We start from the raw sequence: 24,053 nt of genomic DNA on the forward strand, positions 1-24,053 counted from the left end.
GGTGCAGTTGTCATGGAAACACAAAACATTAAAATAGCTTCACAGAATGTGTATTATAAAATATTATCATTTTGACATACCACGTTAGCCATTGGGTATCTGATCAACAAGGTGTCTGTACAAAACCAGGAAATAAGCTTCATGTTATTTTTATAAGTTTAAATGAGTATGAACATGTTTTTGATCAAGGCCAAGATGAAAACACACAGGTGCTAATTGGCTACCCGAAAATGACATGTTTGAATGACTATTTCATAGTCTATATTAAAAAGATAATAATAAATATATGTGTGTAACAATGCATATAGCAGTATTCCATGTTTATTTAATGCAATATTGTTCATTCAATTACTACTATATTTGAAATATTAAAACAGGAAAGACAAATGTACTGGGATTTATTTCCATTCTGGTTTTGTTATGTACACTGTCCACAAATAGCAACCTTGACTGTGGTGATATTAAGAAGACATCATAGGAGAACATCATAGTTGCTGCAACTTGTGACGAGGAAGCAGCTCAGCTAGAGCGACAGGTGCAACATGTTTCACAAATACTATAAATCATATAAATACAATCACATACCATAACTGCCAATATTCCAAGAGACATTAAAACACCTGACTTGATTATTCTTTGATTCATTGGACCATCTACTTAAGAAGAAACATGGTGGTGTGAACGTTTACTTCATTAACTTATGTCTTTTCCTGTGACATTTGTGAATTGACTTTGGTATATGGAATCATGACACTGAATGAGCATTTAAATCAAGATTGATTTCTTTCATCTACTTCACAACTCTTGTTAGGAATTACAAAAAGACTTAACATACATGGGTTTACTTTAGTGTGTTAAAGTGATACTTTCAGAAATGTCTTCAAATGAGCCTATAAAGCTGTGTGTTTGATGTGGAGTAAGTATCTCATTACATAAGAAGTGATTTGCACTACTAGTCCTTGATAAGGTATTCAGGGTGTCGTCGGCCATTACAGATTGTTGTAAGCTACTTGTCTTCAAGCCTCTAGAGCTGACCTGGCAACAGTTGACTTAATGAAGGAGAAAATGAGGCAGTTAATGTGAAAGCTTGTCTTGGTAACACAGACTCTATGTGATAATATTGGATTATACACTATTTTATCACTGATTTCATATGTTCAAAGACACTATGGGGTAGCCTTTTTTAGATAAAGTGATATTATGTGTAAGAAACTTTTAGGGTTGAGTAATACAATTACTGTTCTTCCAGCTCCAATGTTGGCTGCGATCGTGACAGTTTCATCCCATGCTGTAATGAAAGTAAGCTGCTGTGATACTTGTTAGGGTTTGATGTCGTTAAAACTGTTTGTTTGGTCATTTATTTGAAATGTGAGACTTGATGATTTTATCAAACATATATATTATATAGAAGGTTTTATTATTTATCATGAATAGCTCCATAGATGTCTGTGTGAGATGGTTAGATTTAACAGGCAATCAGCATTCCGCGATTTTCCCAGTAAACCTATTGCATGGTGATACTTCACAAAGTAGGTTTATTCAACAAAAACAGTTACCCTTCCATCAAGTGGAAACTGGTTCGTGGACATTAAGAGATAGATATGCAGATTATGTGCCCATAAGTAATATTTTGGACAGTGTGCTTTGTCTTCAGTTGTGCTGGCTTCCTCACATTGTTAAACATGTAGTATGTGTCATTCAGGGCAAGGCGGGGTCGTACTGACTGGCTGGTATCCCACTGACAGAACTAGCTTTCATTTTGAACCTATGTGCTTCAATTAATATATACATTCATTCTTTTCAACTGTTCATTTCCCCTCTCAGCATAGGCCCAATGAGGAAAGTGGTTGTATAGGTAAATATCACTTGTAGAAGGCACTACTTGACAGTTGAGTGACAAGTGATAAAGGTAATGAAATGGGCAACTTTGGAGATCAGTTGATTAGGTCGGCACCATGCCATGTGTAGCAGGTGGTCTGGCAGGCAGGTCAACACTGGAAAAACATTCCCACCTCAACTTCATTCAGCCGATTCAAAATTATTGGTAGAAAATGCTTCCTATATGGAATATTTGTACATCTTTCACCAGAGAATGGGTGGCCATACTGGATGGAGAGAACAGGTTGTCATGTGAGATGGAGAGGACAGGTTGTCATGCTAGATGGAGAGAATGGGTGGTCATGCTTTATGGAGATCGAGAATGGGTGATCATGCTAGATCAGGAGAATGAGTGGTCATCCTAGTTGGAGAGAATGGGTGATCATGCTAGATGGAGAGAATGGGTGGTCATCCTAGATGGAGAGAATGGAGGGTCATGCTAGATGGAGAAAATGCGTGATCATGCTAGATGGAGAGAATGGAGGGTCATGCTAGATGGAGAAAATGGGTGGTCATCCTAGATGGAGAGAATGGAGGGTCATGCTAGATGGAGAGAATGGGTGATCATGCTAGATGGAGAGAATGGAGGGTCATGCTAGATGGAGAGAATGGGTGATCATGCTAGATGGAGAGAATGGAGGGTCATGCTAGATGGAGAAAATGGGTGGTCATGCTAGATGGAGAGAATGGAGGGTCATGCTAGATGGAGAGAATGTGTGATCATGCTAGATGGGAGAATGGGTGGTCATCCTAGATGGGAGAATGGGTGATCATGCTAGATGGAGAAAATGCGTGATCATGCTAGATGGGAGAATGGGTGGTCATCCTAGATGGAGAGAATGGAGGGTCATGCTAGATGGAGAAAATGGGTGATCATGCTAGATGGAGAGAATGGAGGGTCATGCTAAATGGAGAGAATTGGTGTCATCCTAGATGGAGAGAATGGAGGGTCATGCTAGATGGGAGAATGAGTGGTCATCCTAGATGGAGAGAATGGAGGGTCATGCTAGATGGAGAGAATGGAGGGTCATGCTAGATGGAGAGAATGCGTGATCATGCTAGATGGAGAGAATAGGTGGTCATACTAGATGGAGAGAATAGGAAGTCATGCTAGATGGAGAGAATGCATGATCATGCTAGATGGGAGAATGGGTGGTCATCCTAGATGGAGAGAATGGAAGGTCATGCTAGATGGAGAGAATGGGTGATCATGCTAGATGGATAGAATGGGTGATCATCCTAGATGGAGAGAATGGAGGGTCATGCTAGATGGATAGAATGGGTGATCATCCTAGATGGAGAAAATGGAGGGTCATGCTAGATGGAGAAAATGCGTGATCATGCTAGATGGGAGAATGGGTGGTCATCCTAGATGGAGAAATTGGAGGATCATGCTAGATGGAGAGAATGGGTGATCATGCTAGATGGGAGAATGAGTGGTCATCCTAGTTGGAGAGAATGGGTAATCATGCTAGATGGAGAGAATGGGTGGTCATCCTAGATGGAGAGAATGGGTGATCATGCTAGATGGGAGAATGAGTGGTCATCCTAGATGGAGAGAATGGGTGATCATGCTAGATGGAGAGAATGGGTGGTCATCCTAGTTGAAGAGAATGGGTGATCATGCTAGATGGAGAGAATGGAGGGTCATCCTAGTTGGAGAGAATGGGTGATCATGCTAGATGGAGAGAATGGAGGGTCATCCTAGTTGAAGAGAATGGGTGATCATGCTAGATGGAGAGAATGGGTGGTCATCCTTGATGGAGAGGATGGAGGGTCATGCTAGATGGAGAAAATGCGTGATCATGCTAGATGGAGAGAATAGGTGGTCATGCTAGATGGAGAGAATGGGTGGCCATCCTAGATCGGGAGAATGAGTGGTCATCCCAGTTTGAGAGAATGGAGGGTCATGCTAGATGGAGAGAATGGGTGATCATGGTAGATGGAGAGAATAGGTGGTCATGCTAGATGGAGAGAATGGGTGATCATGCTAGATCGGGAGAATGAGTGGTCATCCTAGTTGAAGAGAATGGGTGATCATACTAGATGGAGAGAATTGGTGGTCATCCTAGATGGAGAGAATGGAGGGTCATGCTAGATGGAGAAAATGCGTGATCATGCTAGATGGGAGAATGGGTGGTCATCCTAGATGGAGAGAATGGGTGGTCATGCTAGATGGAGAGAATGGGTGATCATGCTAGATGGGAGAATGGGTGGTCATCCTAGTTGGAGAGAATGGGTGATCATGCTAGATGGAGAGAATGGGTGGTCATCCTAGATGGAGAGAATGGAGGGTAATGCTAGATGGAGAGAATGGGTGATCATGCTAGATTCGGAGAATGAGTGGTCATCCTAGTTGGAGAGAATGGGTGATCATGCTAGATGGAGAGAATGGGTGATCATCCTAGATGGAGAGAATGGAGGGTCATGCTAGATGGAGAAAATGCGGGATCATGCTAGATGGAGAGAATAGGTGGTCATGCTAGATGGAGAGAATAGGAAGTCATGCTAGATGGAGAGAATGAGTGATCATGCTAGATGGGAGAATGGGTGGTCATCCTAGATGGAGAGAATGGATGGTCATGCTAGATGGAGAGAATGGGTGATCATGCTAGATGGGAGAATAGGTGGTCATGCTAGATGGAGAGAATAGGAGGTCAATCTAGATGGAGAGAATAGGTGGTCGTGCTGGATGGAGAAAAAGTACTTAAATTGATGACCACCAGGGACGATAGCTTTGAAATCTGGCTGATGTCATCAAGCCCTGATATTGAAACTTAGATGAAATAACAATTGTGTAAAGGATGTAATTATATAGGCCGAAATCTTATTGCAATCCTCACTTGCCAAGGTCATACGATTCACAAGGCATTTATCATTATGGTGTAGCTCTTTACATATTTTTGAACAGAAAAATGTCAAGGACTTCTGATAACAATGGCCGCCTCCGTGGTCTTGTGGTAGAGCGTCCGCCCGGAGAGCAGAAGGTCCGGGGTTCGATCCCCGGCCGCGCCATACCAAAAGACATTAAAAGATGGTACTTGTTGTTACCCTGTCTGGCGCTCGACATTAAGGGGCTAAAACAAGGACTGGTCGGCTCGAAGTCAGTATACTGTGTCTGAGTGGGGTATTCATGTTAAACTGCGGCATGGTATCTCAGTGAGCTAGCACTATAAATCGGCATGAGTCCGGACTAGTACAAGCAGCCACACACACACATACACGTGCATGCACGTCGCTATATAAGTGCAATAACCTTGGACGCGACATTAAACCCAATTTTACCTCACCTCTGATAACAATGTTGACATCAGGATGCCCACTTGTTGTAAGGTTGTACCTGATTAAACTGGACCACAGTTAATGTCATGGCTTAACTCTGTTATGTGAATGAGTTATTTGTGTGACATAAAAGGCCTTCTTTGTGAGTTGTGTCCACCATTATTGTCGGTGTTTCTGTGTTACAGTGTTAATCCCAGGAGTACCAGCCATTTAAGCATGTCATGCTGAGGGAACCTGCCTGCTTTCATTCTGCAAACTGGCATTCTACTGTCAGGCTAACATGTCTTACACATATTTGGCCAGCCACATGCAACAAACTGATCGCTTTACCTTCTTTACCATTTTGCCAAATTTCAGGATAAAATAAAATATGAAATTAAGTGTTCTTTTTGGTTCTTTTTGGATGCACAAAAATAATTCAATCACTTATGATCGATAACTATTTGTGTTGGTGAATGACTTTTCGCGCAGCGGGGGATATAGTATTCACGACCGTCCGTACGTCCGTCCGTACGTCCCACCTGTTTGTTGCCGCGATATCTCAAGAACTAAACACTGGATTGTCTTCATATTTGGAACTATGGTGTATATACAGACTCCGCAGACACCAGTCGGTTTTGGTGACCTTGACCCCATTTTCAAGGTCACAGCAGGCATATCTGCTTTTGGAGTTGGAAAACAGTGTTGCCGCGATATCTCAAGAACTAAACACTGGATTGTCTTCATATTTGGAACTATAGTGTATATACAGACTCCGCAGACACCAGTCGGTTTTGGTGACCTTGATCCCATTTTCAAGGTCACAGCAGACAAATCTGCTTTTAGAGTTGGAAAACGGTGTTGCCGCGATATCTCAAGAACTAAACACTGGATTGTCTTCATATTTGGAACTATGGTGTATATACAGACTCCGCAGACACCAGTCGGTTTTGGTGACCTTGATCCCATTTTAAAGGTCACAGCAGGCAAATCGGCTTTTGGAGTTGGAAAACGGTGTTGCCGCGATATCTCAAGAACTAAACACTGGATTGTCTTCATATTTGGAACTATGGTGTATATACAGACACCGCAGACACCAGTCGGTTTTGGTGACCTTGACCCCATTGTCAAGGTCACAGCAGGCAAATCGGCTTTTGGAGTTAGAAAACGGTGTTGCCGCGATATCTCAAGAACTAATCGCTGGATTGTCTTCATATTTGGAACTATAGTGTATATACAGACACCGCATACACCTGTCAGATTTGGTGACCTTGACCCCATTTTCAAGGTCACAGCAGGCAAATCTGTTTTTGGAGTTGGAAAACAGTGTTGCCACAATATCTCAAAAACTAATCGCTGGATTGTCTTCATATTTGGTACTATGGTGTACAGGCGGGGGATATTTCGTCACTCTGTGACAAATACTTGTTAAATGAAAATCCCCGAGTAACCTGACAAATCTCCACTTAAGCTAAGGTCACTGCTTGTGTAAGTTAATGGATCATGTGAATCAAATGATACTCCTTGGAAGTGTAGCATGCTCAGCCATTTGTTGCAGATTTAAGACAACATAATTTAATTACATAATTGTGTAATAACTTTCATGTTATTTCTTCTTTTTTAACATTTCAGAAACAAAATAATGGAATATTTTACAAAAGCAAACAAAACAACAATGTTGTTTCTTTTGGCTGACTTGTGAATCGAGACATGTCAATAAGAAAGTCGTAAATCAGTTTTTTTTATACAGCTGTTCTAAGATAAAGAGACCCACTGCTATGTTTAGGTTACGTCGATTTAAAATTATAGAAATTACAAGTTAATGGTTGCAACAGTTCGAGTGCACTTTGTGTCTGTGTCTGCCTGTTACAATGCTGCACTCTGTGACTAGGATTGTTGATTATCACCAGTTACTTTGTCTAATTGGTCGTTGCAAAGTCATGATTGTGAGGAAACTGATACACTCCTTACATGCAGACTTTACAATACACGCTGATATGTTTTCAACAATCTCAGGTTGTCTCTGATGGTCTGAGATCAATGAATATTCCCATCATGGGAACTGTCATACATCTGTGCATTTGACAAAAATAATATGGAAGTGTTATGGTTTTATTAGTTTCATACCACCTGTAAATAATGTAACTAACTGGACAACTGTGGGATCACTGAGGAAGATGTTTCAGGAGCTTACAATCACAGTCTCTGATGTTTGGATGAATTTCTACACACATTTCTTTGACAAGGTTTCGTGTGAGTGGACTACTGAGAGCTAAACATGCTCTGGTCTACTTCCAGACTATGTCCTCCACAGGTTGCTGTTTTCTACAGCTGACTGGCTTGGCCCTGTATTGTCACTACTCTCCACACTGAGACTCACTGCAGGAGACAGAGTGGCTGATGTGTACGACCTGAACCTAGATCGTGTGTACCTATGTCACTGACTCCAAGACTACACACTGCTATCAGTATGGGAAACCAGACACTAAATTGTGATAACATACAGAAACGTGAAACTGATTGAAATCTTCTGTAAGATTACAATGAACGACAAAACCTTGATTTTAACCTGTTGAAATTTTGTCAAAAGCTGTAAACACAGAGATTGATAAAGCGTCTTTGAAGTAAATGTATGAGCTAACACTAATGAATAAGAAAGCTATCACCACTTGATCTGAATTTGTCAGGCCTGGTTGGGAATTATTGAGAGTTACTTCATGTTGGTTAGAGCCTGAGGGGTTAACAGGAGATTAACTCAAGGAGATTGTGACATGCTCAGTCAATTTAAGAACTGCTGTGAGCAGGAAGGAAAGAGTAATGCACATGCTTCTCCTAAGGTGTACATGTAGTTGATGCTAATCAGCACAGCTGGTAGTGTAGTGGTTAAGGCCAATGTCAGTCATGCCAAAGACTATGGTTCCATTCCTCACATGGTGAAATGCTTGAAGCCCAATTTTGGTGTCCCTTGTCATGATATGGCTGGAGTATTGCCAAGGTCTTCGAAACGTAATGTACTTATTGAAGTAACAGCACTGAAGAAGTGATGGATTAATATCACCAGTCATGAACAGTTCATGAAGCTATCCTAAATCAACAGCTGACTAGTCTTTCACTGACCATATACCTATCTACATGATCATGTCCATTGATATTTATATTTTATCAACAATGCATGTTCTTGTCATGGTTTAATATTTGTACAAGAAATATAAAATGATTAAAATATTAAATTGTAGTTCACCATTCTAAACAGGCTTCAACAACATATTCTTAATGACAATTATATTTTTTTATTTTATATTACGACACTTATACAGATGAGCATTACATGTTCACATTGTGTCAAATGTGATCTTGCTGTTGTCAGACCCCCTCAGTCCATTACAGGGCCATGATCACCCACTCTATTGAGCACTTGGCAGTCAATGTGTTTACTCTGCTATCCAATGTAATAGGGGACCAGTAATGTTTTGCTGTTAGATATCTGATTTATGAGGTCTAATTTGAGGTCTTGATTTGCACAAAACCTTCCCCATTTAAGTCTAGTCTGAATCAGTTTGGAGAAGACACTTTGTCATGGATAAAGTACATAATAGAAGAAATGCAACTTTCCAAATATGCCTGATGAAGAGTTTGCATCGGTAATGAATGTCCTGGTTTACTATGGTTGATACAGTGGATGAGACAATGAGCAAATATTGATGAGAAGTGCATAGTTCCAAGCCTGGCTGCCCCCATGGGCTTAGCTGCTGTGTAGGGCCATAGTTGTGTTGAAGCAATCTACCCTGTCATGTTGAACTTCTTCGTACAAGCTTGACTTTGTTCCACCTACATGTATATGCTTATGTGCTATTTATGGCATATTTGATTAATCATAGTAGGTCAGTGAGTTCCTACAGCAGGTGTGTTATCTCTGAATCAATACAATCTATAGGATTTATATATATATATAAAGAAATAGTTTGTTCATGTTATACAGAATGACAGATTCAGTCATGTTCAGGTACTCAACCTAAGATGTAGTTCTTTAGTCGGTGAGATTAGCAGAATATGCCCAAGGTTTGCATCTCGTCAGCCTGTCCTGTGCTTCAGCTACATTCAGGATCAGTCACGACCGACTCAGAAAATACAGTCACCCTATATGTACGTGATACGTGCTTGTCCAATCAAATATACACGCCACATTGTATATTTATGGTTTGTGCTGTTGTGCATTTCACTGTATATTACATCAGGCTCATTGACAAACCTAACGTATGCTATATTTGGAAGAGCAAAATAGGTTTATTAGTTATTGTGATGATACCTGCAAATCCTATGAAGACAATCTGCAATATTATTAAATCATGACACATGACACAACAAATATTGTTTTTCACTGCAATTCCAAAGAAGACTTAGCAATGGATTGAAGTTGAATGCCAACAGAAACACAATGAAGAAATTAAATCCCTACCCTGCCTGTCTGCTTTGTGCATAGGCCAACAGTAGTGCGTAGGTGATACAAGGGGAGCAACTCTTGCCAACTTATTTGCAACATCTTGTGTATGTGTACATGCCGACTATTTGTAAATAATTATTGTGCTACACACGATTATAATGATCTTGATAACTGGACAAAGTAAATCAGGAGTGTCTTCTACATAGACAATTGTCGTGCGCAACAAACCAGGTCAGCAATGATAGACAAGGCAGCATGATCTACAGCCATCTCAGAAATGTTGTAGGATGTGTGATATCGTGCTATGGAGTATTGTCAGCTCGCTCATTTGTATTTGACCATAGATATAAGTGCTATTCTTCCCCATTGCACTGCATATTTATTTGAATTTTCATAGATGTGCAATATACATTAAATACTTGTTCATGAAACTGTAGGCTTATTGACTTACATTGAAGGAAGTACTGCAGTATACATGGTATATATGTTTGCATCATGAAGTTTGCATGCTTATCAAAGAGTTACTTGTCAAGACTGAGTTTGAAAATTTGTGCGGTATATTATTTTTCTACAGGGTTATGGCCCTTGCTTCATGCTTTTCAACTTAGTGCATATTGCATGAAATGGGATCAAGTTTTCTCAGAATTTATTGACGTTACATGGTTAAAACTTTGCATGCTTATCCATGAGATGCTTTTAAAGACTGTTCCCGTAAATTATTTTTTCCCAGAGTTACTTCCCTTACTACATGTTTTTAGATTTTGAACATACACAGCCCTTGATACATGTAATTTTACAAAGTGCATAGTGTCTGCAATGGGGACCAGTTTTCTCAGAAACTACTGAAGCTAGCTTATCTAAGAGATACTTATCAAGACTGAGTTCAAGAATTGGTGCCATAAATTGTGTTTTTAAGACAAAATTAATTTCTCATTTGATTTTTCCTGATGACATGAATTGACCCCAGTGCCATCTCTTCTTAAGTCTTTATAGGACTCTTTTTTATGGTTTATATTCACTACTTTATGAACAAACAAATTTCTAATGTGCCTCATGGCAGGGGATAGTGGTAACACTGTTTTCTTGTTAGACAGGCTAACCCTATTTCACCATTTCATGGTTCCATGCCCTTATGGCAAGGGTTGTTGCCCATGCTATCAACCACTAGTTTACTTCAACTATCTTCCAATTTTTTACACTCTCTTGTAATATATAACTGTATTAAACTCACACAATTGCTATGGAGTGAAAGATATTGATGTATTACAATTGCTTACCCTACAATAGTACTATATCGATAGGAATTTAAATTAATGAGAATAGTATTGTCGATTGTATACAATTGATAGTTTCAATTATTCCCATTAGTTAAATAAAACATAAATTATGCAAAGCTGCTTATGTGATGGTTAACAAGGATTACTACGATTTCCATTTACTTCCCTTTGGTTTGAATACTGACAGGGAGAAAAATGGCCATCCATTTCTATTGCATTGTTTAATATAATTAGTGTGGGGTACTTATGCAATACAAATAGTGAAAATAGCCCCAATGGTCACCCCTAGAATTACAGCATGAATCCCTATTGCATAGTTCAACACTTTTTCATCATTACATTGAAGTCCTGGTTTCAGAATTTGGCCAGACACCAGTGGTGTAACTTGAACCTCAGAGTGTTGTCATTTGTGTGTTGTGGAGTAATATCAGTCTGGATTCATGGTCTCACTATATTCTGTCTTGTTTTGTGTCATGTATCAGTGTCTGGGATCCTCAACTCCTCCTCATCTGTCTTTGTCTGTGCTTTGTGCTCAGACCTAGCTAGGTTATTAGCAGATGTAGAAGACATAGATAGATCAGCCTGTATCAATGTTCCAATGCTTCACTCACTACACGCACGCACGCACACATAGAGGGAGGATTCACAAATATTAAAGTAGGAATATACATCATGGTTCAAAATGTGACCGTTCCCAAATAACAGTTGCAAAGGTGCATGCAATAGGTGCATAAGGAGTCCAGCCATGCCTTGCTTGGGGGTATTTATGATGTGCCATTTCTGATGATGCCATGTTGGCATTATTAAACACCATGTTGTTCCCCGGGCCACCATTGCTGCCTGAGACTGGTGCTGCTGTCTGTTGGGAGTGTATTCATAATAATGAAACAGGATGTGGGCTGCAGAATAGTAATATCTGACACAGATTGACCAGCCAGTGAGCAATGGCGATGTGAGATGCTCTTTTGGTCTGACTCATGAATTCATCAATATGATCATGCTGAGGTCATGTCGGGAGAATGTTGTCTAAAAAATGTCTGTTTATCATTTGCACTTTTTATCCCTGAATTCTTGTTAGGGGGAACAATGTATCTGTTATAGGGTCAGTAATACCTAATGTATGATGATTGGTTTTATATATCATTAAGGCAAGTATTTACAAAACTTAACACAATTATATTGAATGAAATGCTTTGTTATGCTTCTTCTATACATCTTCTGTTTTAGTTTCCATAAACATTTATAAACGAGGAAATAATCTCAATTACTGCCACCATCCTCTTTGCATATTTGGACAAAATTTTGATTGGATTTATTAGATTTTGATATTGAAACAACCAATATAAGACATTTTAAAGTTGTAAATATACTGGTATTAGTTAACTGGTTGTGATTGACAATGAACAAGATTAATATTGATCAATTAAAGGTTGAACATTGAATATGATTTCTATACTTACTAAATTCAAACATTCCTCCTTCAATGTCCTCAATTTCAATTGTGCTTGCATTATAAGAAGGAAACATATGACTGAATAAGATGTGATGAGCAGCCTTGGATGATGTATTTGAATATTTAAACAGGCCGTGTAAATTTGCTTTGGCTGTGTTTCTATTTTGTCCACCAGTGGGGATCACACAGGTTTGTTCAACTCCAAAGACTTTTGTTCATCATTGATTTTAGGAACTTGTAGTTTGAAATCATTGATTGCCTCCAATACCCACCAGCCTTCATTGGGATCACTTTGCTGGTTGGCCTGTGTGCAATTGTTAGTCGATAGGCCATTTGCACTTGATTGGTGATTACTAGTAGGAGGCTCTGCTTCCTTCCACTGTCACGGTGACATGTCACTTGCGTAACGGGGGGGACCTGAGCTTCTAGGATACCCACAATTTGATTGAACCTAAAACAAGCTGATCAATTTGAATAACATTGGTGTCTTGCCAACTTTCTACAGTGTCTTGTATGGAACATCAAGGTGCTTTAGATGGTGTTGCACACCAGGGTAATAGTTACAAAATAAAATGTTGACTTCTGTGTTCATTTTGTGTTGAACCATTTTGTGTTTAGACTGGAGGTACCAATTTCCTTTTTTCTAACAAACCCGACATAATAGACACAAGAATAGAAAGTAAGGCTGAAACTTTTTTTCTACATTCTGTCAAGTGTCCAGTGTTGACATATTTTGGTTTGGTTTCTTGAATTTTTGAAAAATTGTCAAGGCCAACTGTAACAAATGCATAAAGCAAAAACCTACTTGTCCAACGTCTGACATACTGTGTGTCCTGTGAGTCAGCAAGGTGTTTTCCTATCCCTGAGACAGTTGACACGTATCTATAGGTTTCATCAAGGACTGACTGCTGACAGGTGTGGGAAACTGTGTTTTTTTCCTCTGGTTAGAAATAGATCAGATCCGAAGATAGATGTTTGGGATAGTTGGGTATCCATTCACTGGTCACAAATTCAATTCCACACATGGGTACAATGTATGGAGTCCAATCTGAGGCTGGAATAATTATAAACAGAGCATGAACCATAACTGACTCCCCAATATTTTAGCTGTATTATGTAGTGCCCTCTTATCAACTGTATTATACTCATCTTAGTTTCTTATTTGATCAGAATTTTCTTGATTCATGCAGGTATTTGAAATTGGGGAAAAGATCTTTATGTTTCTGTTTCCTGTTTGAAGGTCATTTACCTACTGAGATTCACAGCACAGTTTTTTTCATGTGTGACATTGGAATCTTCCACCTTTTGTCACAGAAAATAAAAGACTTAAAAAGGTCTCATAACAGGAAATGGTATTGATGTTATATATGACCTATTTATTACCAGTACATTGGCATACATGAAAGTGTTACGTTTCTGTTTGTATGAACAATTGCCTCTGACTGTGAAATGACAACTGTAAATGAGCATGTGAGGTAGTCTGCATGTGGTGTGGCCAGCAGGTGCTCCCTGTTGTCACTAGCCACACCTCACCAGCCACATCTAAGGGCCACATCTTCACACAGACTGCACTATGTCCACCTTCCATGTCAGCTGGTAACATGACGGAAAACACTCCACATGTCACACACATTCTTATTGTCTCAAGTTGTGGATTATATCTATTGAAGGCATGCAATCTTGGAGGTGGACTCATTCACAGTATCCAATAGGCAATAGGCAACCCAGATTCCATATTGTTACATTTGACAATCTGAGCATATTGCTGTCTTGTGTTTTGTATACAGTGCTGTGCCAGTTCTATGGTCCAACATGAATGTGTTGTGTAATTCTCCTAAAATAGGGACTGATGACAAGGTTATTGAGGTGCTTGTCACCTTGTTGGTAGACTGTTTCCATCATTTACTCAGTGTGTTGTTATTTGCACTGCTGGTCATCTGTTGACTCAGGATCACTTGCTGTCAATCAAACATAAATTATTATCTGCTCATGGAGCAGACCAGTATCGTCTTACTCTCAAGCTCTTTCATAAATATTTAAGGAAGGAAGCAGGAATTTAGTAAAGTGATGAATCATCGTTTGGGCTTGACTGTAACAGATATTGCAAGTTATTTTCCATTTCAAGGATGTCTTCCATCTATGCTTGCCATGTGATGAGGAGCACCTGTTGTCATTGATGGATAGTGTTTTGAGGTATTGTAAGTGAAGTGTGATATGATCAATATACACTGACAAGGTTGAGCTCTCCTTGAACAGACTTTACAGAGAAGCTATAGGCACCATGGATTACATTTATTGAACTCTTCTCTAACCTTCACATGGAATTGAAACAAGGCTGTATGCAGCTCCTATACACGAGGAGGCACCTGTAAGATGGCGCTACCCAGGTTTCCCAGGACTACTACTTTGGTTATTGATTTGAAGCCATGTTATCAAATCCAGGATAAATTTGAAAGTGTTACACAAGTGATGTGTGCCAAGTTTGTGTTGTATGGCTAAGACTGGGTATTCCACCAGGTTAAGGTTGCCTGGCTGAATCACTGCAGTGGCCTGTACCTATTGGCTCTACTCAGACCTTGCAATTGATTGACACAACATGTAATCGTGACCCTGTCAACATTTTTGCAGACTAACTTGATGTAGAATTCATGGTTTGCAGGCTTCATTTGTATTCCTGCCAGATTCAGAGTTGGACTTTCTGTACTATGCTCATTTGTGAATGTCACCCAGACATTTAGGTCATCTAGGAACGCCTTGTGCTTAACTGTTTTTGTTTCTCATTGTATTGTTAGATGTGATACTTTCAAGGAAGAGAAACTATACACAAGTAGAGTTTTGATACATCTCTCTTCAAAACCTATTTGTTCATTAGTCGGTAAAGCTCATTACTACATACTTGTTTCATGTTGTCAGTATAGGAATCATCATAATAGTTGCTTGGCTCATAAGTATTGGATTGGATTCTGCAGTGAACACAAGAAGGAATAACAGGTGATTTCAAAATGTGTATTGTATATTCCAAGTGATAGTTGCAATGGATGCTATGCTAGAGTGAAATATTATATCAGTTAAGTCCCCTAAAGCAGCCATGAAAACCACAACGTCCCCTCCACTGGTGAGGATGATCTTGAGGTGCTTCACCTGCCACACAAACAAACAGGTCCGAGACAGGTAAGTCAGTCTGCACACCATGAACAAAATTAGTAATCAACACAATAACAAGAAATATTTGTTTTTCTGTTCAGGCTGCCTCTGTCTGTTGGTTAGCTAGTTTAAGGACAACAAGTACTATGGGGGGATCCCCCATCTCCACTTAACTTCTAGTATGTCCATCACACTGTTCCTTCCTTTGCTGTTTGATTTGTCTCAATAAGCTTTGTACACATTATTGATCATTATTGGCTTCAGGCTATTTGAAATTTTCAACAACTGTTTTTAACAACTGATATAGAAACGGGCTCCGTCCGTCCGTCACGTTTCATTTCCGGAGCATAACTCATAAACCGTTCAGTATTTTTTCATGAAACTTTACAGGTCTGTCAGGTACCTGCTGAACTGGTGCCTTTTGCTATTGAGAAATTTTAGAAATATTTATTTTTTTCCATGGCAACAAGATGGACTTGGGTTCCAAACTCTTTTTTTTACAGTTTCCATGACAAGTTCCACCTCGGTTAAAAAAGTTAGGGTTTGTTTAGATTTAATTATGTCATAAATTCTGCAACAGGGGCGGGGGATATAGCCACGTTAGTGGCAAACTCTTCTTGTTGTTTGTGTTGAAATTTATTGAAACAACATTTTGGTCATTACCAGAACAGAACTCATAATTTTCCATGTATTCTTGTAAGACTGACATGGTCGACCATAGGCTAAAGTCTGATACCAGATGAATTAATGAATGGAGTAATTTACTTCCAGATCATTTTAAGCAATTGTAGCATGCTGGTTTCTATGGTAACTATCTGGAATAAACATGCTGTAACTGTATATCAAGTAATAGTGATCTTTAGATAGTGCCAGAATCCTTATGAAGTGTTTTTTATGAACAATGGCAACTTCAAGATAACTGCACAATTCTTTGTTGTTATACAGGTTTTCTTGATGTTCTGAAACTCTTATCTGTTGACATTATGAATAACCAGACAACAAACCATAGGTCGTGACATTTACCTCCGTACAGCTCCAACAATTCCTATTTCATTCCATGACCATAATGTATCGAGGTGTTTTTGTCAAGGGGTATCACTGGTTCAAGCCCTCATTTTGTACAGTATTGATCCATTCTGTTGCTGCATTTTGCCAATGTCACTTTGCCTAGTTATTAAGAAGAAGGATTGATGTATGGTCTAACATTCCAACCGCAAATCTATGTCAACCTTCTTGAGACGTAGCTGCATGTATTATGTGTTGTTACCAGGTTACTGCTTGATTAAATGATAGGATAATAACAATGATACTTAGCTTGTGAAAGACGTTTGACACAAAATGGTTGATGTTTATGAAAGGTAGGAAGAAACATCCAAACCATATTTCCTAGTTGTGTGATGTTCGTTGTCTGATGTGACGGTGCCATCAACTGGTTCCTTAAGAATGCCTAGAACGATGCCATCTTGTGTAACTCTTGATCCAAATAAAGCATATTGACTGTCTGGTCCTCCTTCTTTACCCTCCCAGCATTACTGAACACAGCCATATCCATAACTGTTCAGCTTGGAGGCCTGCATGTCAGCCTATTGTTAGTTGCTGATAACAATGTACTGTCCTCTACATCCTCCCACCTCTCTCCCACTTGGGTCAAGTTTCAATCTCATTAAGAAGACTTCTCTTATTAGTCAACATTCAGCTTCTGGTGGTTCACAATTAATTCTGTTTCATAGTTGACTTGACAGACATATCAACTACTGTGTTGTTATGAATCTTCATTTTACCATGTTTCCACATGCATTAATATCCATACCAATTTGTAGGTGATTTCTCATGTTATTTTTGTGATTCTCTCACATGCTTGTATAGTCCAATACCACACCAATCGATACACTGGGAATAAATTTTATGCATATTCCTGGAATATGTAACAAACAGCTTTCTCGAAAATGCTGCTAATCTAATCGTGTCTGACAAATTGTTAACCACGGTGGAATTAAGTAAAACAGTTTCATAACTGTAGTCTACTGGGCTGACTTTCTCGAAGCACAGCTTAGAGATGTAAAACAGCCCAGCATCAGGTTATATAAGATCCATCACATTTTGGTGAGCGTGAGGTTGAGTGTGTTAATTGATGGATATGGCCCGACATCCACCCACCCACCAGTGGGCAGTGCCCCCTTCCCCCCACTTCTAGTGTGCCTCTCTTCCTACACCAAGCTGGCTGCTGCTGCTGCTACGTACACTGTATATAAATGGAAGCAGTTTAGCTACAGCGAGTTTTCCACTCAGTGACGTACACTGCTGCAGGTCTGAAGAGAAACCTCAGTGATTTGATTAGATAGGACATTATGTATCCGTCACAAGATTAAGATGTTGTCTAAAACTGATCAGAATTTTTTTGCTGTTGGATGTGAATAGCAGATTAAGGAAGTGAAGTTGTGGTAGGGAGGAAGGCAGAAGAGTATTACTTATGACAAAAAGCCTGTGGGAGCGTGTGTAACGGGCTACATGTGAGGACTGTGGAGGCACATGCTGGCTGCCATTTGGTGGGAATGCACTTCAGGTGGACTGAGTGCTTGGGAAATATCGGACACTATGTATATCATCAAACAGCTGTTTGACTGCTTCTATATCAAGTGGACACCACATCATTTTCACAGTGACCGAGGAAGGTATGGCTGAGGTAGTTGTTGGGGAATAACATTATGATGAACAGGATTAGGTCATTTCACTCACGTTGCTCCGTCTTTATATGAAGGAATTTGACCAATTAGGTTTTTGTTACTGCAGATTAGTGTCCTTTGTTTTGTCATTTGCTGGATCTTTTTTTTTTTATGCGTCAGTTCAGTTTTTGAAACAGAAAATGTTCATATGGCATGTATGATGACTGACGCAATCATCTTTAGTAAGCCCTTTAATACCTTCCCTTGCCGCTCGACATGATGGTGTGTATTGCTGATGGAAGAGGCATCTGACTGGGATGCAGCTTAGTGTCACCAAATCCTCGAAGCAATACTTTCAGCTTGGGAGAGTTGAGTTATTTACATGTCTGTCTTCAATTGTCTGTTAGTGTAAACCACCTTGTCTCTTTATTACTCTCTGTATTGTTGATATGGAAATAATTTGCTACTCAAAAGAAAGGACATTATTAGATCAGTTTCGTCACAATATTTCTTTCAAATTGACATACTATAATTTTGAACTTTTGCAGGACATTTAGTTTAGCACTGGTAGTCATTTGTTTGGCACTCATTTCAGCAGATTCTGTTTCAATTATTTTTTGTCAGTCAGTTTTGTACTAAACTAAGGCCTAAGTTAATATAAAACAAGTACTTTGGGGACTGACTGACTAAATACAGCACACATGGTTTGGTGATGTTATTTGGGCATCCAGTGCTATTTGTGTAGTATTCAGTAAGCAGGGAAACTTGTTTTTTCCAACTTTGCAGTTGGGGAATTTTTTGACAGCTGGGAAGCTCAATCTGCATGTTTGTCTTTCACAATGTGCATCCTAATGAGGAAGCTTGGTCTACACAGCGATCAAGCATTTCAAACTACAGTGATCCCTTGCTACAACACTATCTTTGGGGTCCAAATAATGGATGAGCGTTATAGACGATCAACGGTTTAACTGAGGTGGAGTTGTAAGGGGTATATTACCAACACGACAGTACATGCTCTGCCTAGTGTTATTTTAGCGACAGTTTTCACTTTATATATTTAAAATTATGAGAACCATAAGTGTAGCACTTTGGTACAGCTAATTGCTATTGCAGGATATTTTTATGTATGGAACAATTTGACTACATGGGACTACATGTATTTCAATTGTGAAAATGGTATGTTGACATTTTGTCGTCCAATTGACCAATTGCCACAAATATGACTTTTAACAATTCAAAATATTGCATTTATGATATATATCCATTCTCTGGGAACTAAAGTTCATTTCAAGGCGTCAGTAGCAGTAATCTGACCGTGTTGCTGTAAATAATGCTGAGTTGTGCAATCAAATTAATGTAAACAATATGATATGAAATTTTGCATATAATTAACAGAGAAGATTACAAACATAAGTCCAGATAAACAATGAACACATTTTTATAACCAGATAGTATAATAATGGGATTAGATTGCACACTTCAGTTCAGATCTGTTGACTGGTATTTCTGGTGTAACATCCTTGCGGTGATCAGCTGATAATGTTGTTTGAGATGGAGAAAACATCATGTCAGTGTAAAACTTTAGTTTATAAAAAATGTACCTGGTAAGAAAATTGTAGCAGCCATGGATTACTGTGCGCTATAACCGAGTTAACGCTATATTGAAGGGCAAAATAGCAAGGGATCACTGTATAAGTGAATAACCCTGTGTATTTCCAACTGTTAGTGAATTATTCTGAGTATTCCCAACAGATTGTGTGTTACCCTGAGTATTTAAAACATTTTGTGTGTTACCCTGATTGTTCCCAACAGTTGGTGTGTTACCCTGATTGTTCCCAACAGTTGGTGTGTTACCCTGAGTATTTAAAACAGTTGGTGTGTAACCCTGATTGTTCCCAACAGTTGGTGTGTTACCCTGATTGTTCCTAACAGTTGGTGTGTTACCCTGATTGTTCCCAACAGTTGATGTTTTACCCTGATTGTTCCTAACAGTTGATGTGTTACCCTGATTGTTCCCAACAGTTGATGTGTTACCCTGATTGTTCCTAACAGTTGGTGTGTTACCCTGATTGTTCCCAACAGTTGATGTGTTACCCTGATTGTTCCCAACAGTTGATGTGTTACCCTGATTGTTCCTAACAGTTGGTGTGTTACCCTGATTGTTCCCAACAGTTGATGTGTTACCCTGATTGTTCCTAACAGTTGGTGTGTTACCCTGATTGTTCCCAACAGTTGATGTGTTACCCTGATTGTTCCTAACAGTTGGTGTGTTACCCTGATTGTTCCTAACAGTTGATGTGTTACCCTGATTGTTCCCAACAGTTGATGTGTTACTCTGATTGTTCCCAACAGTTGGTGTGTTACCCTGATTGTTCCCAACAGTTGGTGTGTTACCCTGATTTTTCCCAACAGTTGGTGTGTTACCCTGATTGTTCCCAACAGTTGATGTGTTACCCTGATTGTTCCCAACAGTTGGTGTGTTACTCTGTGTATTTAAAACAGTTGGTGTCTTACCCTGATTGTTCCCAACAGTTGATGTGTTACCCTGATTGGTCCAAACAGTTGTTGTGTTACCCTGAGTATGTAAAACAGTTGGTGTGTTACCCTGATTGTTCCTAACAGTTGGTGTGTTACCCTGATTGTTCCTAACAGTTGGTGTGTTACCCTGATTGTTCCCAACAGTTTTTGTGTTACCCTGAGTATGTAAAACAGTTGGTGTGTTACCCTGATTGTTCCTAACAGTTGGTGTGTTACCCTGATTGTTCCCAACAGTTGGTGTGTTACCCTGATTGTTCATAACAGTTGGTGTGTTACCCTGATTGTTCCCAACAGTTGGTGTGTTACCCTGATTGTTCCCAACAGTTGTTGTGTTACCCTGATTTTTCCCAACAGTTGGTGTGTTATCCTGATTTTTCCCAACAGTTGGTGTGTTATCCTGATTGTTCCCAACAGTTGGTGTGTAACCCTGATTGTTCCCAACAGTTGGTGTGTTACCCTGATTGTTCCCAACAGTAAGTGTGTTACCCTGATTGTTCCCAACAGTTGGTGTGTTACCCTGAGTATTTAAAACAGTTGGTGTGTTACCCAGAGTATTGCAAACATTTGGTGTAAGACAGATGATTGGCAGATCCCTATCAACCTGTCCATTACATATCAGTATATAATGTAGCTATATGTCAAACTACACAAGTGTAAATGCTGGGGGACTTGCTAAAACATGTACATTGGCATTCTGTGCGTTAGGGGTGAGTGTGTTGTGGTTACGAAAGTGATGATGACTAAGCTGTATAATGTCAGGTTACACCCATCCTCAGTAACAAGCAGGACATAGACAATTGTGTAACGTTTGTCCCAGCAAAACTGTCTTAATGCAGCAGTCAACAAGTGTGTAAAAGTGAAACCTTGTGGCAGACCAGTCTGGTCTACGTTGATTAGCATATTCCCTATTGAGTGAAGTTTTCCAAGGGAGTCATGACAATCCTGTCTCAGTGCAATGTGAGTCAGGTGCGATACTTCCTGAATGAATACTGTGAAAGACCCAGAGGGTTGCATTTCCCACAACCTGGTTCCTGTGTCGTATTCTTGAAACAAGTTGTAATTTTTCACTAAAAACTGATTTCTTGCAGTTATATTTGTAGTTATATTTTTTTGTATAATTTTTGTTTGAGTTCTATTTAAGCCAGTATATGTCTACTGTTACCTTCCCTGTGTGAAGCATCGTGTGCAATACAATCAGGCATTCTCTCTGTATATGCAGTCATTCACTCTAGACTCTAGTCTAAAGAAATTTATTTCCTAACAGTAATATTTGTTGGTCCATGTTTTAGGAATCTAATGCAATAGTCCCTGAAAGATCAATTTCTCTTCTCAAATCTTTTGGCACTAACTGTATGTGGGAAACATGCAGTTGATGACAATCAATATGATCTTTAAACAAAATGTTCCTGTGGACAAATCGATTTGTCAACTGTCATGTATTTTACAGGGTTCATACAGACTTGAAAAAGCCTTGAATTATAAGGTCCCTCTTGAAAGCCTTGATTTTTTTAGCTTTTTGAAAAGCCTTGAATTTGTACAAAATGACACATACTTGTTTGTCATTGTATTAAAGCACTTAAAAAATATGTACCAACGATGTTATAGTGAGATTTATCGCCATGACATAATTCATGAAGAATTTTTTTTGTTGGGTGAAAAATAAATCCTGTTGGGAAATGTGTGATGGGCACACTGTTTTTTAGGTCTTACGACTAATATATAGTATACTGGATTTAATAAAATATTGACAGACTACGGCTGATAACTCAACTAAAGAAGTCTTGAAAGTGACCGTTGGCAGCCTTGAAAAGCCTTGAAGAGTTGAATTTTAGTGTTCCATATATGCATGAACCTTGTTTTAGTAATCATGAAATAGTGCTCATTTCTATTCTGAGAAGCTGCAGAAATTCTTCCTGAGATTTATATATGTGGTTTCTTTCAGTGATGGGGGTTTCTTGTCTCACAACACGTCACGGGACACATATCCGGCACCTGCTCCAACCAAGGTTGTTAACTTCAATTCCTCAGAAGAGAACACCAGATCGGATCAGTACTATGATATTCCTGCATATGAAGAGTATATTGTGAGTATATACACTGTGTCTTATGACCATAAAGGCAACACATATTATCAAGTGATTGTATGTACATTCATTTTGAAGACACGGCTAGACACTGTCTCATGACAATGTTGTCATGTTGTACAGCGTAGTGTATGAAAGTCTGGTATTTGCATTGTGTGGTACAGTGTGAGCATTAATGACCACTGCAATGCACCGGACAGTACACAGTAAAGTATTAATGAATACTGAGTTTATGTGGCATCCAGTACACTACAATGTTTGTCCAGAGAGGATTCAAGCCATGAACGACCTGTTGTCTTGATTTCCAATCAGTTCACACACAATTTTGTGGAAATTAATGTAAACAATGGGAAGAAATTTGAATAAAATTAATAATAATGATTACTAAGATAAGGCCAGATATACAATGAACACTTTATATTACCAGATTGTGTAATAACAGGATTAACTTGCGTACTTCAGTACAGATTGGTACATGCTGTTTCCGGTGTTATGTGCTCACAGTAATGTGTTTGCATTGAGAACTGAAAATTGAATTGGTGTATTATGCACACACTCCTCTACACAGCTGTATTTTTCCGAAAAACTAATTGATTGTGCATTATACACAAGAAAGATAGATCACTTGATAATAAGAATATTGTGTTTGGGGAACCACAGGAATAGAAAGTCTTGATTCTAAGGCCAAGAAAGCTATGTTCTGTCTCTGCCTTTGAGACACTACAGACTGAAGTACTGTGTAGTACTGTGTGCCTGAAGTAATGTCTAGTACTGTGCGTCTGAAATACTATGTGCCTGAAGTACTCTGTAGGACTGTTTGCCTGAAGTACTGTGTAGGAATGTTGGACTGTTTGCCTGTTTGCCTGGTACTGGTATATGTCTTCATTAATATGGTCTACCAAGCCACCCTTAGAACAGGAGAGAGCCACTGCATGAATTGGGTTGTGTAGAATGAAGACGGGTGCGAGCTTCCTGAGAGCCACTACATGGTGGTACAGGGGGACAGCTAGAGCCATTGCATGGTGATACAGGGGGACAACTAGATACACTTCATGGTGGTACAGGGGGACAGTTAGAGACACTTCATGGTGGTACAGGGGGACAGCTAGAGACACTGCATGGTGGTCCAGGGGGACAGCTAGAGACACTTCATGGTGGTTCAGGGAGACAGCTAGAGACACTTCATGGTGGTTCAGGGAGACAGCTAGAGACACTGCATGGTGGTTCAGGGAGACAGCTAGAGACACTTCATGGTGGTTCAGGGAGACAGCTAGAGACACTTCATGGTGGTTCAGGGAGACAGCTAGAGACACT

The 24,053-nt window shown here is 39.4% G+C and overlaps 1 protein-coding gene across 14 annotated transcripts in view; it reads left to right on the forward strand.

Moving 5' to 3' along the window:
• The window catches only part of LOC124112094 (tyrosine-protein phosphatase non-receptor type 4-like), a 142,968-nt gene that overhangs the window by 84,708 nt on the left and 34,207 nt on the right, over positions 1 to 24,053 (forward strand). For all 14 annotated transcript variants that reach the window (XM_046472044.2, XM_046472038.2, XM_046472039.2 and 11 more), the window contains one exon: positions 22,598 to 22,739. In XM_046472044.2, coding sequence (XP_046328000.1) covers positions 22,598 to 22,739 — 142 coding nt within the window. The remainder of the gene's footprint in view (positions 1 to 22,597; positions 22,740 to 24,053) is intronic.

The sequence above is a fragment of the Haliotis rufescens genome, unplaced genomic scaffold, assembly GCF_023055435.1.
Source record: "Haliotis rufescens isolate VD_foot unplaced genomic scaffold, xgHalRufe1.0.p SCAF_10, whole genome shotgun sequence".
In the NCBI taxonomy this organism is placed as follows: domain Eukaryota; kingdom Metazoa; phylum Mollusca; class Gastropoda; order Lepetellida; family Haliotidae; genus Haliotis; species Haliotis rufescens.